General features: G+C 30.0%; 1 protein-coding gene across 2 annotated transcripts; it reads right to left on the reverse strand.

The window, feature by feature from the left end:
* Nucleotides 1–9,327: 9,327 nt before the first annotated feature.
* Nucleotides 9,328–12,502, reverse strand: LOC112275307 (B-box zinc finger protein 21). 2 transcript variants are annotated; one of them, XM_090246091.1, is made up of 3 exons: nt 12,250–12,502; nt 11,632–11,999; nt 9,328–11,245 (listed from the first exon to the last, which is right to left on the reverse strand). In XM_090246091.1, exons 2-3 carry the CDS (start codon nt 11,809–11,811, stop codon nt 10,319–10,321), a joined length of 1,107 nt encoding a protein of 368 aa, XP_090102217.1. In that variant the 5' UTR covers nt 11,812–11,999; nt 12,250–12,502; the 3' UTR covers nt 9,328–10,318. The 2 variants fall into 2 exon arrangements, with proteins under 2 accessions (XP_090102217.1, XP_024361327.1); XM_024505559.3 differs by lacking the exon at nt 12,250–12,502 and having other exon boundaries at nt 11,632–12,224.
* Between the last annotated feature and the right edge of the window lie 6,441 nt (nt 12,503–18,943).

The following is an 18,943-nucleotide window of genomic DNA, read 5'->3' on the forward strand; positions in this document are numbered from 1 at the left end:
ATTGACTGTGGGATGAGGGAATGATGCGGCGCAGGGAGAATTTTGTAGCAGCAGCGATGAGGTGCGGAGGGAGGAGCGAGGGAGGAGGCTGAGCCGCAAGAGCAGACGCTGAAGGGCGTCCACAAACTGCGAAGCATGTTATCTGTTCCAGGATTTGCTTGCTTGGTCCAGACTCTCGCTCTCGCTCTCGCTCGTGCTTCCATGCCCACAGGCCCCCTCCTCCTCCGTGGACGCCGTCGCCATCAATCAGGATGAACGTATTGTTGGATGTGCGAGTGGATGAATAGAGCATTCATTTTCGCAGTCGTGCTTCGGAACCTTTTTTCACTCAGAACCGTCGCCTTGTTGTGTGGGGATGTGGGGAAGAACAGTTATGTGAGGTGGCTGGACAAGAGGTGTGGTTTTCAAGCTTTTTTTTATATATATATATATATATATATATATTTTTCTTCTAGTCTTAGATTGGAAATTTTTATTTTCAGAAGTTTTCTTAATTAATTAGGGGTTTTTTTGTGACCAATTTTTTTTGTGGTACTGACGATTAGCAATTTCTTTACAATCTTACTTAGAAAAATTAGGATATCCAAACTTGTGCATCAGTCAATTTCAGTTGAAAAAGAAGAATGATAAACTTCAAAGGTAGTTAAGGAGAAAAAAAACATAGAGTACTGTTCAAACTTGTAAAAATATTCTGCAATTGGAAATACATGTATGTTGTGATTTGTAAACTCGTGTAGATCTTTCATTTTTTTAAAAAAACAAATCAATTTTTTAAAATTTGTACAGAGATAGTTAGAAATGAGATTGATTTTCTACAAAGATAAAACACATGAGTTTATTGCTTTATTTAGTATTTGTAAGCTTCTAATTTTTATTTTACAGTAACAAGCCACAAAATTTATATAAGAAATACTATATTACATGATTTAACAAAATTTATATAGTCTTTCTTTTACAGTCTTTCTTCTAATGTTTAACAAAATTTTAATTTTATATATTCTAAATTTTTCAAAGATTTAAAAGATAAAAAACTTTTTTTATTTTTTATTATTTTTTATATACATTAGACTTATTTTGATTTATATCTTCTCATTTCATAATAATATGTGTTTTATTAAAAAGATAATCATCTCTAAAATTTCTATCTTTAACGTATCAAAAAATAAACCACTCTTTATTATTATCATTAAGAGATTATTTAGTTCTTATTTTATTATTTATTATATTTTCTATTGGAATAATTATAATATAGAGTTTCATTAGCTGATAAAAAATATAAAAAATCTAATGATTATTTTTAAAATATCATTTTTAGTAAATTCATTTTTTTTTCAAATGAATGTCTTTTTTCTAAATTTTTACTTAGTAAATCTATGTATATGTATGTATCTATGTATATACATATATTTTAGGAATGAGAACCATATTAAAATTCTATTTTAGTTTAAAATAATTATTTATAATACTCAACAGTATCATTCAATGATTACAAAAAATTACAGTAAAAAGTGCAATCTTTGTTTAAGAAATTAATATTAATTGGAATACATTGTTTATTCTCTTAGATCCTACTTTCTCCCTTCTTCCAACTTCTTTCATAGTCTTTATAGATTAATAATCATGTTCAAAAACTATTAAGATCAAGTAATAAAAATAATTTTTAATGTTTAGACTTCTTCAAAATAATAACATCCATTATATAAATTTTAGTTAATTATCCAAAATTATAATGTCTTCTACATTTTACATTGAAAAAAGGTTATTTTCTTAAGAATATCAAAAAAATATTTTAATATCCTATAGAAAATTCTATAAGATTATAAAAAATTAAAGGTATACAAAAATTGGTAAAAATTTAAACGAGGATTTAATTTTTTATAAACTTCTACCATGTTTAATTTAATTTTTATAATTTATATTTTTCAAAAAAGGAATTATCTTCTAATTTATATACTACTTATTTTAAAAGCTATTATAATGTATTTTTTCAAAAAATTATTAAGTTTAAGACACTTTAATTACTACTTGATTGAAATTTTATTCAAAACTTTGAATATATATTTAACATTTACTAAAACTCTTCACCTATATATTATAGATCTTATTATTTGTATTAATTGGATTATAATCAGAAACCACTATCAATTAGAAAAATATAATAAAATTTGGAAATTAATAAAATATTGCACAATTTTTTTTACAATAAATAAAATAAAAAAATTTAAAATAAAATAATATTTTTTATCTAAATTTTATAAAATTAATATTGAATAAAATAAAAAATTAAATCTAGACTTATTGACATAAAAAGGTGGCCTATATTTCTAAAAATATTATAAATTATTTCAATTATTTAAAAAATATTCATTAGCTAAAATAATCTTCTACAAAATTTATCTCTAATATGCATCAAATCCATGTTATATGCTTGTATTATTTCAAGTTGATATTTTAAGGGTTTTTAATACATATTGTATTATTAAATTTTAAAATGTGACACTTAGATATTCTTTTAAAATTAGTATAACTTGTGATACTATTGTTAATAATATATCAATCTTAGATGACATCACCATAGTTATAAAAGTTGTGACAAATATTGAATTGAACTCTGTGATTATTTAACAACTATATCATTTAATATAAATTAACATTTATTCTTAAGAATCGTCTTCTGATAATAATAAGAAATCTAAATGATATTTTTTTCTACCACGATTAATAAATACTAAATATCTTGGAATACAAAAAAAAGATACATATGAGATAATTTAAAATTTTACAAAAAATAGTTGGAGTAATAAATTTTAAAATATAAAAAATAAATTATATTTCAGGTAATTAAATATATACTATTTTATTATTCTATTATTTTATTTTATAGAATATATTATAAAAAACGTATTTTTGACTAAGAGATTATCAATAAGATATATTTTCTAATAATTAGCTATATATATATATATATATATATATATAGCTAAATAAAAAGTAAATATAAGAAAATATAGATTATTTAGATATTATATATTTTTTTAAATCAATTCTTTACTTCTTGTTGTAATACCTTATAATATTCTGATAAACAAATCCAAACTCCAAAGGCAATACTTTGAGTTACAAATTCATTTAAACTACATCTAATGAGCTTAGATTTTTATATCTAAAGAACAAAATTATTGATTTTTTTAAACTAATGCATTTGATCTACCTCTATTTTTGTAAAAAGAAAAAAACTTAAAATGTCTTCAATCTACCTTACTTGGTCTATAGTTTTAATAGCAAGTATATTGTTCTTTAATTTATGTTTTCTTTGACTTATATTTAGCTTGTTATTCTCTCAACTTTGTTTTCTTTGTCTTGCTTGGACCTCAATTTTAGACTTATGATTAATGTCATGTCGATGCTAGGATATCTTCACAACTTGAAAGAAAACAAGTGCATATTCCCTCTCTTTAAAACATGTCATAAAGTACATGAATTTATACTTAGTGCTAAAAAGATGTTGTGTTGTAATATAACTATTAAGTGAAAGAAATAGAAAATTATTATATCAAAAAAATCTTATAATAGATTTAAAAATAACATAAGGAAGAGTTAAGGAGGTAGTCAAAAAAATTAAGTACTTTTATTACTTTTTGGATAAAAAAACTTCTATTAACTTTGTAAGACTATAAATAAGTCAAAATAAAGTAAATTAAAAAGAAAAGCTTATAGGCATCTTTACGTGAAAGTAAAGAGTAACTTTTAATAATAAAAAATACTTAGAATGAAATCAAAGAGGGCCAATAATGAACGAAGATCACAAAATTATGCACCTATGGCAAATGTAAGGTTTTTTTATTGATTAAAGAGTAGAGTTTGAATTAAAAATTTATAGAATATCTTTAAATATTAGTTTTGAGGGATTTATTGGCATAATTTCTTTGTGAGAGCTTTGCAAAATTAAGATTATTTTGGACGACTTAGTTTTGTAGTGACTAAAAAAGAGATTGTATTTTAGTAAAATATGTGAATTATGTAGCCAATCTATATGTAAAATTTTGTGGATTTGTAAAAGTATTTGTGCTAGATATATATTCTAATATAATTTTAATTTGACAATTAAATCAAAAGTAATTTAGATTTAAGTTAAAAAATAATCTAAAAAATTAGGTTTTGAAAGTCTATGAATGTTCTTAATATTTTGGCAATTGTTTTATTATTTTGGATTTTTTTAATACCCATAATTAACTTAGTTTTTAACATTTATGTATATATATATATATATATATATATATATATATATATATATATATATATATATATTTACTTCCCTTATTTTCTTATTTCTTCTCTATATCTAATTCTTCTATTTTTACTCAATCTAATCTCCTTTACTAAATTATTCTATGGATTTAATTTTTGTTATTATTTATTTTATCCATAATTTTGAGAGTAAATTTATACTATGATATTTTTATTCAAAGGCTTATATCAAATTTTTTATTAATAAAATTTTATAATATTTTATAATATTTTTTATTTTACTTATTTCCTCTAATAAGTATATTAATTGTTTTTGAAGATATGTTATTGTAAATTTATACTTAAATATTTTAGTAGAATTAAGTATTTTATTATGAATGCGTAGAGGTAAACGGTATAAGAGATGTCCACACAATAAAATAGAGATGTAAATTTAGTAATTTTCTTGATAATTTGATAACTTGAGATTAAAGATTTAAAAAAAGATAAAGAAAAATAATATTTTATTTTGTCAAAAAATTCTTAATGGTAGTAGAAATAATAAAAAAAAAGTAATTAAAAAAAAAAAAAAAAAAAAAAACCCTTTCTTGCCAACAAAGAAGATTTTTGTACCACAGTAGTGCGAAAAGTTTGATACATCTTTAGGATTGCAAAACAATATATTGTCAAATTTAGTCCTATAACAACTTGAATACAGCAACTGATTAAAATATTTGTTCTCAAAGGTAATAAGGATCAAGGCTATAATACAATACATATCTAATTGATACTTGATATTGGATGAACAAAAAATCCAAGTGGCTCCCTCAACTTGAGTAATTTAATAAACCATAAAATTTTAATCGTGTCTAATTTTCCAAAATTTATTTTGTGTATATATGTATGTGTGCATATGTGTGTATGTTTTATTTTTATTATAATTGATTTTTTTTTATGTTGATGTATATGTTTATTTTTAATCCCAAATCTTTTAACTTTCATTCTTTCTACTAATATTTTAGAGATTTCCAACAATTGATTTCTTAGTGATGAGTTATTCACAAAATTAAAGTTAGTACTTGGCATCTATGTTAATAGATACACATAGACAACAAATAGATGAAGTAAAAAGATTAAAATGTGATCTAAGTACTTCTTTTAAATAATTCTAAGGTTCAATAATATTATTAAAAATAAGAGATTTTCTATGGATTTAACATAGATCCTAGTTTTGTAGATTTATCAACCAAATACAACTTCCAATTATAAAAATATTAAATACTAAAATTTTAAGTTACATATAATAACACCTTAATTAATCAATTAGTTTTAATAAAAAAATAACTTTCAATAACTATTTTTTACATAAGCTAGATGTGTTTTATAATAAAATTTCAATACATGTATAGAAAATATAACTGGATTGTTTTAGTTGAATTTCAATATTCTGAAAATAAACAACACATGTATAGAAAATATAACTGGATTATTTTAGTTGAATTTCAATAAACCAAAAAATAACTATTAATACCAGAAAATAGATTCCATGATTAATTGCAACAACTAGGTACTATTATTTTAACTAGGTACTATAAATTTATATATTTATGAAAAACATACTAAATATTTAGAACAACACAATTGACTAGGGTTATATATGAAATAATTTAAGTACAAAAATTAACATTATAAAATTTATAAAAGAATAAATAGTTTAATCAAAAAAATATTGCTTTTAATATTTTCAATTTTTTAAAATATGTTAAAGAAATATTTTTATTAAAATATATTTATAAAAAAAAATATCATAGTATATGATAAAATACAATAAAATATACAGAATTTTTTCAAAATTAAAAATAAAATTAAAAATATAATCACACACCTTTTAGAATTATTTATATTTTAATCATTTTTTACTAATTTATTTTGTATCTATTTAAATAAGTATGCTATTTTTTTAAAAGATAAATTTATACATTTAAAAATAGAAAATAACATAAAAAATAATATTTTATTCAAAAAATTTAAGAAATGTAAGATTTTACATAAAAAAGAAATTTTATTTTAATTATGCCGATTTTTTAGAATATATTATTATAATTAAGAGTCTGAAGAAAATTTCTAAAAATATATATAATTTTTAGATTAAATAATTTTAAGATATAATAGAATGCTCATAATAGAAATTCATAACTTCCAAGAATATTTCATATGCTTTTATTAATTGTTGCATTACTGATGTGTTGATCTGCAAGGACTAAATGAATTGAATCATATATGTCCAAGAAAAACTTAAAATTTAAAGATAAAATTGACCACTAATATTATTTTATTATTTCTAATATAATATTATATTTAATTTCATTTTATTTTATATTAAAGAACACTTATAAGATCCAAAAGATTAAATATAATCACATGGACATTAAGAATACAATGACTTCTCAATAGCAAGAATTTTTACATTAAATTTTATAAATTATTTAAGAGATTATTAGAAGAATTAATGTCTTAATCATTAAAGAATTCAAGTTTTTTTTTTTTTTTTTTTTTTTTTTTTTTTATCTTTTACATATTTTGTTTTAGATAATTTTTTATTTTATTAATCTGATGGACTTATTTTATTTTATTTTTATCTTTTTTCTAAAATCTTGATAAATTTATTTAAATATCTTCTAATCTCAAATTTTCATAGTTATATTTTAATGATGAATCATTTGATCAATACAATAAATTTTGTATATTATACAAAAACAACTTCAATTAAAAAAACTTAGTTAATTAAATTTGGTTTTATTAAAGAGATTTTTTTTTTAATAAATAAGATAATTTTTACTACTTTTTATAATGCATCAATGGTATTTTGTATATTATCTTTCTAGTTTGTTTAGAAATTAATTACTTGCTAATTTGTTTTTAAAGCTAATATTGACTCTTTTTTTTAAATACTTTTCTTCTCTTTTTTTTATCTCTTCTATATTGTAGAGATTTTTTTCTCATAACCTAATATGTTTTTATATTTAGCTTTAATCATTGTTTGATTTTAATTTATTATTAGTTTTATCTTTTAATAAATTTCGACTAATTAAATTTATATAAATACGTTAAAATGTTTGTTTTAAATATATAATATTAATAAATAAAAATTATAAAATAAATAATCTCGAATAATAATAATATTTTTATATGTACACAATATATTTTATTAAAAAATACATATAAATTCATATTTAAAATTTAATCTCAATTTTTTTAAATTACAAGAATATTGATATAAGTATCTAATAAAATAAATATGTATATATAATAATTAACATATCCAAAACAAATAGCACATATATTTTATGACTTATATGTATTTATTTATAACATATTATGTTACCTTATTTATATACTTTCGATTTACTAATACATGCATGTTATTTATAAATATTATTTTTATTTTATAATATATTTTTAATTATCTTTGTTTTATAATTATATATATATATATATATATATATTACAAAATCATTCTAAATACATTATTTTACTTATTTGTGGTGTGATCAAGTTATTGTAACATTATTTTTTAGGAAACTTTTTTTTAAAAGCGAATATTTCATCAATTATTTTTTGTGACTTCAATTTTTCCCTACAAATTTTTATTTAAAGCAATCATATTGACACCACTAAGACATCATCTACATGGTATTGTTTATCTTCTTTATTTCCTTAGAGAGCAAGTGGATATCTTCCTAAAACAATGCAATATGGACATGCACAAGTCTTCTATGCACCTTCGGCTCCAACTCCATCTTGTAATATCATACCCCTTGTTGTTTAATCCCTTAATATATTAATAGTATTCTTGTTGCAGTTCTCTACTTAGTCAGTTGCTATGTTGGCTTATTGATTGAATTTGGTTTTAATTTAAAGAAATTGGATTGAGATATGCATAGTAAAGAGTGTAGATTTTTGCTTTTTTTTCAAGGTAATTTTTACCCATAGTGTGAGGTAGTGCATTGCCATAGAATTTGTGGTTTAGTTGTAGCTTTTATGCCTCCACTTTAAAAGAATACAAGTTTGATTATTAACAAAATAACTCTTACAAGGATCATGACTACTCATCAATGCTACTAAATTCATGATTTTTAATGCCAAATCAATCTTGTACTGCCGCTACTTTGCTCTATATTGTATTAGAATTTAAGTGGACCTTGTATTTGTCCTTGGGTACTTATAGTTCAAATCAAAGCATATTGTTAAAAATTGCTTTATTTATTAGTTGAATAAATGGAAATATACTAATGAACCATCACATAAAATTGTCTTAAAAATACACAATTACTACTGAGTCTAATATACAAGATATATATTAATTATCAAATAATTTTTTTATTCAAAAAAACTATCAATTATTATGTAGTATGTATGTATATTCTTTTAGGATTAAAAAAATAAATTTTAATATTAAAAACATTTCATGCAACGTATTTTAGTAGTTGTAAGTCATACATATCTATAGTAATAATACTATTAGAAATTTGGTGTTTTCAAAGTATATGTATTATGATTAAGATGGTGGAGAAAAATATTAGACTTTACTGTTTTCTTCTGTTTCATGTCATTATTTTTAACTGTTAAAGAATGCCAAAAATATAATATTGAATGTACACAATTAAGAAGTTTAAAATGGAGTGCTTACATGTCTTATCAAGTGCAAAACGTATTGTTTTAAATGTATTTGAATAATTGTACAATTCTATATCAACTTCAATAAGAATGCATATATATGTTGATTTTCCATTGACATATCTATAAATCTATTTAAATTATTCTTCTCAACTATTGGTACTGGCTCAAACAGAATTACCACCTTTCGAATTTTCAAACATTCTATTATTTAAACATATTTGAAATTAAAATATTCGAGTTAATGGTGCTTATTGCACCAAAATCAATCATATCTTCTGAAGTAACAGATCCAAAGTTACTACACCTCAATGTTTGTACAGTATTATACGCTGCAAGCACAATTGTGGTTCCCAACATATGAGAACAAGAAGTTCACATGTTCTCATGGCGCAGGGAGCATTGCAGACAGGAAGAGGGGCATTGAAGACAAAGACACTGCGTGCACTAATTGTATAAAAGGTAAAAGAATTCCAGAAACAAAAAAAACTTGCAGTTCTTTGTGAGGGCGATGACGCCAAGTTTGCGCCACCGCCTACGACTGTACATGAGTAAGTGGGAGAAATACAGACGCAAAACATCGCTGCACACACCGAACCGTGTTGTCACAACAACATAAGGGGTCCTAAAAAGATTGCAAAAAGCAGGACGCTACCTAAGCTGCAAAACTCGCTAGGCGTCCAACTGAACAATCTTGTGCAGGGATATAACATCTGGTAACATGCCCATGCGCCTTGCCTCGCGAAAAAAACCGGTGAGAGAAGTGGGGGAAAACTTGAAGTCGACCGTCGCCGCAGGAACGAACCAGCAAAAAACCCGTGCACAGGTGCACGAAAGCCTTCTTCCAAGTCAAAAAAACCGCCTCACAGATCAAACGCGTTGCGAAACGCATCGGTGTCATGCCCACGGGGGTGGGAGAACAGCACAGAAAACCACATTGGGGGTGTTGATCACGAAAAAAGAAAAGAAAAAAGGGATGCTATGAAAAAAGATGTATGGTGTACCATAGACAGGTAATGCAGCGGCATGTCCACGGGGAAAAGAGAAAACCCAGTTGTAAGCGTGGTCTTCGTCTTCGTGAGATAATCGATCTCTGCGCGGAATGCCTTTTGAAGCCAATGGAAACACCCGTGCTGAAGTGAAGCCGACGCGCTTCATCCTCCAGCAAATGTTTGCCAAACCCCCACTTCGGCCACTGCTAAAATCCTACATAACCCTGAAGAAAGGACACAGACCAGATGGAAATTGTTGTAAGAACATCACTGAGCGGGCAGGGGAAATCGGATTCGAAATCCGAAGGAAAACCCATCCACTTGTCGTTATGCTTTAGAGGCACCGAAAGATGCTGTTGAATAGAGAAAGAACTATCAGCACACTTGCTCGTTGCCTGGACCTGTAAAGCTTCCAAGCACCATCAATTCGACATGTGATGATGGTCGCGTTTAAACCTCTTCGGCAAAGATGCGGAGGAGGCAGGAGCTGAAGGAGTCCCGACGTCGGGGACGACGAAAGCGTCCTGGAGATATGCGTCTTGCCTGCTTCGGCTACTCCTGGCCAGTTGCCTTGGAGCGCGGATGAGCCTGGGTGGTGCAACGAGCGTCGGTGGGGGAGGTGGGAACTCAGGCACCTCGTGCATGGAGAACATCTGCTCCTCGAACAAGCTCAAATCCGCGGTCCAATCGTAGTTGCCACCAACGGCGGTCACACCTTCGACCTTCGACGAAGAGAAATCAGTCGTGTTGAACTGCTCGGAGCAATCCGCAAGGTTCAGAAGCTCATCCACGCGCCATCCGGGCACCGCATCCGTCAGGAATTCGGAGACGCTACTCCTCCGCATGCATCCGGCGCTTGGAACGCCCGTAGAGAGGGGCGCGACCAGCAGCGGCGCAGCTGGTGATCGAAACTGCTGGGAGGGCCTTGAAACATCTTCTACAATTTGCGCCTTTCCGTTTCCTGCGTAGGCTGGTGGAACCAATTCAAGAGTGAAAGTGTGCATCTGAGACGCGCTGTATACGCCCCCCGCGGGTTTGACACTGGATGACTGCTTGCTGAGGTTGCGGGGTCCCTGAAGAGTAGACGTGGGGCTCCGAAGAGAAGAGCCGCTACTGCAATGCGAAGACTGCGACACCGAGGAAGCAGCAGGACTCGCCAGCAAAGAGCAAAACCCTGGAGTGATGGGCTCCACGGGCTCATCCTTGAGATCCTCCAAGGCAACCCTCGTCCCGGGCACCAAGAAGCGCTTGTGGTTGCCAGAGAGAGTGTTGGCCGTGTGGATGGAGACGTCGCAGTCGCGGCAAAGCAAAGCTCGGTCTTCCAAACAGAAAAAGAATCCTTGCTTCTCCTACAAACATCGACATTCCAGTGATAGTTAGAGTGTTGAGCATTTTCAACCTCGGAGCACTTGAACCACACCCATCTTCATGTCCGCACCATCTAACTTAACCCTGTTGCGTACGCTACTGTACCGGGGCACCAAGATTCAATACAGCATAACCATAATTTCTCTTGAAGCTCTGACGGTGATCTTTTAATCTCGATGCATAAATTACTCCCATTGAGTAAATTTTGACCAAGACCATCGCTTTCATGATGTGAGTAAATTTCAGATGACGAACTCTTCTCAGTTCCAGTGTGTGCATAGTGAAGGATATGCGAATCTACTTATGATTCTGTTGCATCGCATCCCAAGAAAGCACAAGTTCGAGGAATTGAAGAAACCAAACCTACCTGGCAAATGTCGCACTTAGTCGGCTCCGGCGCCGGACGAAGGGCGACGCGAGCGCGCTTGTTGGCATGCTTGTTAGCAGCATGGGCTCTTGCGTCGCACTCGGTGCACAGTGCGACCTCATCCGCACAGCACATTACTGAGGCGGGATTCTTATCACACCCTCCACACAGTATTCTCATCTTGACCACCTGCTGCTGCGTTGATTACCAAGACCGATCGAACCTCCGCACAAACGAGCACTGAAGCTCAAAAGAAAAACAGTGGCAAGTGTTCAAAAACAAACAGCACAGACACCACCTATCAATGACAGAGTGTCTTGCCTTTTGCACACAAATTTCTCTGCTGTGGGGCTTCAAATTTTGTAGTCCTGTTACAAACGCAATGAAACGAAACCTTTGAGACCTATTTGGAACTGAATGTATGTAATCAAGTTTCGAGCAGACGATCAACGTCCTCTGCGTAGTGATGCGAGAGATTTCAGAGCTGAAGAGACAAATATCAAAAAAAAAAAAAAAAAAAAAAAAAACAAAACAAAACAAAGAAGAAGAAGAAGAAGAAGAAGAAGAAAAAAAACAGCGTCAGAATGAGGCAATGAGCCGTGGGGGTGGGATTTGTACCAAAAAGGTGAAAAGCTCGTGCCTTTTGGAGATGCGAGCCTGGAGGAGCAGCGGTGCGGCCGTTGTGACCGGCGTCGTTTTCGGAGAGGGTCTGACAGGAGGTGACGACTCCGACGACGACGCTGGAGAGGAGGGGATCGCCGACCACCATGTTATTCTCCCTCGTCTACCGTTGCCCTCCCGCGGTAAATATCGTATCCACATATCCACCAATCGCCATCCCAATAATCCAGTGATTGCTACTCCAAATATCCCCCTCCCTTGCACAATGACCGCATCCCTCTCGCAACTTGACTATCTACCACACCCACCAGCCCTTCCTTCACTCACTCGCTCATGTCTTTTTTCTTTTTCATATTCCCAGCAAAATTTCTTTCGTGCCTGGGCTATGTTGCTAGACTGGGGGCTGCCACCCCGGCAGCGGCATCTCCACCATCATGTGACTTATCCAACGTCTGCACAGTCTCTCACACACTCTCACTCAGAATGGCACGACGCACTTGCAGGGCTGCTACAGCTGCTGCTGCTGCTTGGACGGAGACGATGCGCGATGATGACGGACGGACCAACAAACGGACGGGCAGACGGAGCCTGCCAGCCTCGTCCTCATCCTCTTTGAACAGAGGTGTTCCCCAAAGCTCCCTCCGCATGGGGAACTCTTGGCTCCTTGTTGTCTATATCATTCCCTTTCAGTTTGGCATAGGATGACCTTTTTCATCTTCCAAATACCTTTTTCTGCATCCTTTCCTGTTGAATCAATGCCATGAGCTTCCGAAAATTTTACATTCCATTGTCTAGTTTTTTTTGTTCATTTTACCTTTTTCATACAATAAGCATTTACGCAGTATCAACAATGTCCACAACTTGTATTCAACCATTTTAACCACCGCTGATACGCACAAACAAATAAAAAAAATGCAAATATTAGCCCTGTAACAACTACCCAAAAGCTTTTCTGAAGACAAGTCAATGTGGTCCCAATCGAATGTATCCTTTCTCCTGTATCTATGTTTATTTATTTATATTATTTTGCACAAAGGAAAAAAAATTTAAACCCCTAAAAGTTAATGACCAAGCAATCCACAGATTCAAAACATAGATCATCTAGAGGTTCAAAGCAGAAGAAGGAATCCACACACACACACACACACATATATATATATATATATATATATATATGAACAACGATGCAGAATAACTTTTAAAAGAAAGCAAAATGTGTTTATACATCCATTTACTGATTACATCATTCATCCATTATATAAAAAGTAAACGCATCTCTCTGAAAAGGCGAATCGGGATCATACATTGCCGTCACTCAAAATTAAACAACCTCCAAATCAAGTAAACACCCACTAGCACTGGGGCCATAGGAGGTACCCACCACGGAATATAAGTGCCGCATGTTTTTTTTTTCCTTCTAACAAAGCCTATGAGTGAGTTCATGCATGCGTCCATGCATAGGGATTCTGCACTCTAGATTAGCTGAGTGATCTAGTTCACCTGTACATAAGAATAGTAACAATAAAATAATGACAATCGCGATGATAACACCACTCAGAACCACCATCTGACTCATAAAGGCAACATTGACCATCCACGTTGCCTAAAGTTAGAACTCTCTTCTGCTGAACAGATATTGTTGAAGGCTCCATCGGTGACTCACCCGCACTACAGTCCAAAACTTCCTTTTTCACGGAGATAAATGGAAACTCGACCACTAGGTTGCTCCCATTTGACTCTCGCCATTTTCAGTCGAAGGATGAGCCTGGATATCGGAGTGCCGACCCAAAAGAAAAAATGTTTAATAGCAAAAAGATAGTAAAGGTCGCTCATACTAGAAGGCGTGAAGTTAGTTCTCGAGTACTGTCTGTGAGGAGTTACAGCAGCTAACAGAATGTGTTTGATCAGAATGGTAACTAAACACGATAAAAAATGGCGGGGGTCGGCCTCTACAAAGCATTAATCGACGATGGAAAGTTTGGGAGGTTAGTTGAGTCTCAGGGTTAGATGGCAGAAGTGGGAGTGTTTATTAGGCATTGAAGGCTCCAACTGATCAGTCAAGACCGGCATCCCCAGGCTGGACAGTGTGAATACAGCAGATCTCAGAGATCCATTCTGATGGTGGGATCCGCTTTTCGGTGCTGAGTAAGCAGGACGCCAAGTCCACATGTTCTTTGCATGTGACTGGAGCCTGACTCCATCGGCCCCACCAGCTCAGCCCTTATGAAAAGTGCCTGTTTATCGATCATGTGCCGCGTGGGGTCTATCCATCGAAGGAGTTGCTTGCTTGAATGTCAATGAGGCTCTCCTCCTTCCGCTTCCTGAGGGCGCCGCAAATGGAGACCTGTCAAGAGTGGATGCGCCTTCTGGGTCTACGCCTTGTGCTGTTGTTGTGGCAGTTGGATGGATCCAGGTGGCGCTGGGTTAGAGGATGAGGATAATATCCTGCACCAATGCCTGCTCGCTGGGGTGGCGAGGTTCTGGGTGATAGGGTTCTGAAATGACTAGAAATAACCCATTCGCTGAGCTGTCTTAAACAATAACTTCGTTGACTGATTCTTTTTAAAAGTCGATTGGCCATGGTTCAAGCAAATAACCTCGATTGCTATTCTACGGTTGATATCTAAGGTTTTTCCAGCCATTGCTGTACATGTTTTCTTGTTGCTCTATGTGTTTAGTTGATTGCATTTCATTGTGCTATTTGTTGTTTAGTGTGGAGACAACATGAAAGATGAGTATAAGGTTGGCAAAAGGACAATTTTTAGGTTGTTGTGTTGCTACTCAAATCAATGTTGATGACCAACTAGAAAAGGTTGTTGAGGCAGCCTGATTCAAACATGACCAATATCAAAGCATTTCTGTAGAGTATTTTTTTTCAAAGTATCTTATCTTCTAGAAAAAAATAATGAATAAGAGGAAATCTTTGTTTTATATATAGGATCATATTTAGATTGTCAATGGTCTTCTAATGAGCATAAAATGCTAGTTGTTAAATACCCAAAACATGCATTTATATGTCCAATTGATCCTAAGTGGTATTTTCAACCATCATTTTAAGAATATCAACAAGATTAAAAAAAAAAGTTGGAATTTTGCTCACAACTACATACAAACAATATTATCTAATATATGTGCTTTGGATTGGCACAATATTCTGGATAACAACCAATAGTTTAATATTGGTGAAAAGTCATGGTTCTAAAATCTCATGAAGATATTATATTTGGATTATAAAGTCCCTTATCATGGCATACTAAGAATAGTGCTTAAAAATGATAATACTTTTAACACAATGAAATTCTATTCTTTGGTGAATGGTGTCACATTTGGCTTTGGGTTCACTTCAAATTGATGGTCAAAAGCATATTTTTGGCTATATCACCATCACCTCCTATCAAGTGAGTAGAGACTAAGACCTATATTTGGTGGTCTTGGCATTCATTATTTTTTCTTCCACATAATTTGACAATTAAGAGTGATATCATAAACAATGTATTACATGAGTTTGGCATATTGACATGCATTATGAATATCACCACCAATAATAATGCCAAAATGTAAAATGTAATGGTTGAGAGAATTGGTGAAAATCAAATACTTTAGTTCACTTCGTGTGAATTTCTATATTTGTTCTATTTTTCATGTCATCATTCTCACAATGAAGGATGTAGAGTTGTGTATAAAAAAGGATGTTGACAATGCTTGAAGAATATTGAAGCAAGTTTGATACAATGATGCAATACAATTTGAATTTTGTGCAATTAAGATTTGCTTTTTGAAGTGCAAACATGTCAATAAAACAAAAGAGTATCAATTTTTTAAAAGACCAATGAGATCAAGGTAAAAATTAGAATAATATTTTTTATTATCTAAAAATTACAAATAAGACAAACAAGATTTTTTTTTTAAATATATTAGAATTGACAAAATTATTTGTTTTAAAGTGGTTCCATTTCTTGGCCTAAATTTCAAAGGATGTATTTATTTTTATAAGATCTTTAACTCCTTTGGAGTTAATAATCTTTAATGGCAATTAGTTTGTGAGGCCATTTAATTCCAAAATTTTAGATAACAACTTGGAAATAAACATGTTTTTTTAATTATAGAATAAGAATAAAAATATATTTAGGTTGTAGTAGATGCATTTAGTACATTTTTATAGGTTAAGATTAGCCAACTTAAGCCAAGGCTAGTTGGCTATAGATTCTTTTGTAGATAATTAGTTGTTAGCTATATTTAAAATAAGTTTAGAAATAATTTTAAATCCTAAGCTAAAGTCTAAGATATTCTGCACATCTACTTGGTCATTTCTTAAGTTACATATTTAATAAAAATAAATAACACATCATATGCTAATCATAGAATTTAACATATATATATATATATATATATATATTTATTTTAAACATAACTTAAGTCTAAGTGTCATATAAATTAAAATACAAGACAAAAAATCATTAATACAAACCATGTGCTAATTTGAATTACTTGTTTGATTTTTCTTTAGTAATTAAAATCAATGGCATATCTTTGATTGGAGCATAATATATACGCATGTATTCACAAATGAATAATTGAATTTATATTATGTTTTAAACTCTTTATATGTTATACTATTAGCAAATTATTATATTATTGTTTTTAGAAGTAAGAGTAGTAGTTGAATTACAGCTCATCAAATTTAAGAATTTTTTTTGTACATCTCAAACATAATTTATTATTTTAGTTTTATATCTAAAATACAAATAGTACTAGATCTTATAAATTATTTATATTGATTTTACATGTAAATATAGTTTTATGTATAAAGTATTATAAATAAAATAAAAATTTGAAATCCATAGAATATAATTCAACGAATCATGGATAAAAAATAAAAAGATAATAATAATGATATTAATAATAGAAGAAACATTATGCTGAAGATTTAAAAATTGAAATAGATATAAACATATGATGTGGTTTTTATGATGGATTTTAATTTATTTTAATATATATATATATATATATATAGTCTAATAGATGATTTATCTATTTATTTTATTTTTATTTCATATCACATAATGATATTTGATGTTCTAAATTGATTGAGTAACATTAAAGTTTTTATAATCAAAATCAATATTCCAAAAGACAATACCCTTATAGTTACAAAATTTAATAGAATCACAATAAAATATCAATCTTAAAATCTGAGATAAAGAAGTATTAAGCCTTGTTGTAATAAAGTGTCTAATAAGAGGATTTAGACTTAAGATTTTTTGGGTAATATTTTACCCATGATGCTATTTCAAAGTATCACTTGATACTTCAAAATCACCTATCTTACAATATCTTGCAAGGTAGGTTATTTTAAAATCCAAATATAAAAAAAATAAATGAAATATCACAAATTTCTTTGTTTTTTTTAATTATCTTCTCTTTGCCTTAACTATCTTGATTTTTCCAAATCACCAAAATATGAAGTGATACTTCAAAACTTGAAGGAGATAATAAAATTTGAACAGTAATATTTGAAAAGGTGATATTTTGAGTGATTTGTCATATTTGACTTTCTTAAAACCAAAAATACATGTTATTTGATTATCCAAAAATATTAAGTTTAAATCTCTTTAATTAATATACTACAACATCTAATATATTTTTAATACTATTTAAAATAATATTTTAGAATTAAGAGACATTGATTTTTTATTGCATCTTCCTACTTTGAAATTCAAGAAGAAATGACAGTCATGTTGTTTAGTAAATCAAGGCTATTTGATTAAATTAATATATTTATTATTTTTTTAAAATTTATTCATTTATTTATTTTATAAAAAAATAGAATTTAAGTTGTAGATTTGAAATAGTCATTCTTGGTGTTGTCATGTGATATGACATTAGTTGATGTATACAATTAGTCATGTGATACACCAATCTTATTTGATGTATACAATTCAATTTAGTTTATTGGATTTTCATTCATTTTTTTTTTTTTTTTTTTTTTTTTTTTTCTTTCTGTAAGTTGATTTGTCTCTATGATGTTGAATTTTAAGATTTTATTACTAGATACAATGCTACTAGCTATTATTTTGAGGTATTGGATTTTACTATATTGTTGTGGTACTAAATATTAATTACTTTATGGAGTTTAAAATATTACAAAGAAGAGAATATTGCATAGAGTTGCTCTTACATACGTCAAGGATTGCAATGTAAGTTGCATAAGCTTGCAACATTAGAAGGTACAATAGTACTAAAGACAACAATATTGTAGCACCAATACAAGAGATATTGAAGAAATGGAGCAAAGGTAATTGTGCAGCAATGTTCAATTTGATTGATTACTTGCAATGTCTTTGCAATGTATTTGTAGAAGAAGTGTATTTGAAGACAAGTTCTAGATTGAAGTTGAGTATTATTGTGGTTGAGATCACAAGTTTTTGTGGAAAGATTGAGATAGAAAAAAGTTGGTTTACAAAGACTTGCCATGGCATTGTTAGAGTACTTGATGCATATTGCCTTGCCTTGTCTTCTTTTTCTACAAAATTGTGGAATTTGCACATAAACTAGTTTTTTAACATATACATTTGTTTTGTAAAAGTGCATGAGATTTTCCTGAAATGAGCTAAGAAAAATGATGGTAATTTGTATTAGACGGCATCCATTGGGAGTAGAAGCGTAGATTTTGGTGACATCTTGTAACGTG

The sequence above is a fragment of the Physcomitrium patens genome, chromosome 22, assembly GCF_059467195.1.
Source record: "Physcomitrium patens ecotype Gransden chromosome 22, ASM5946719v1, whole genome shotgun sequence".
In the NCBI taxonomy this organism is placed as follows: domain Eukaryota; kingdom Viridiplantae; phylum Streptophyta; class Bryopsida; order Funariales; family Funariaceae; genus Physcomitrium; species Physcomitrium patens.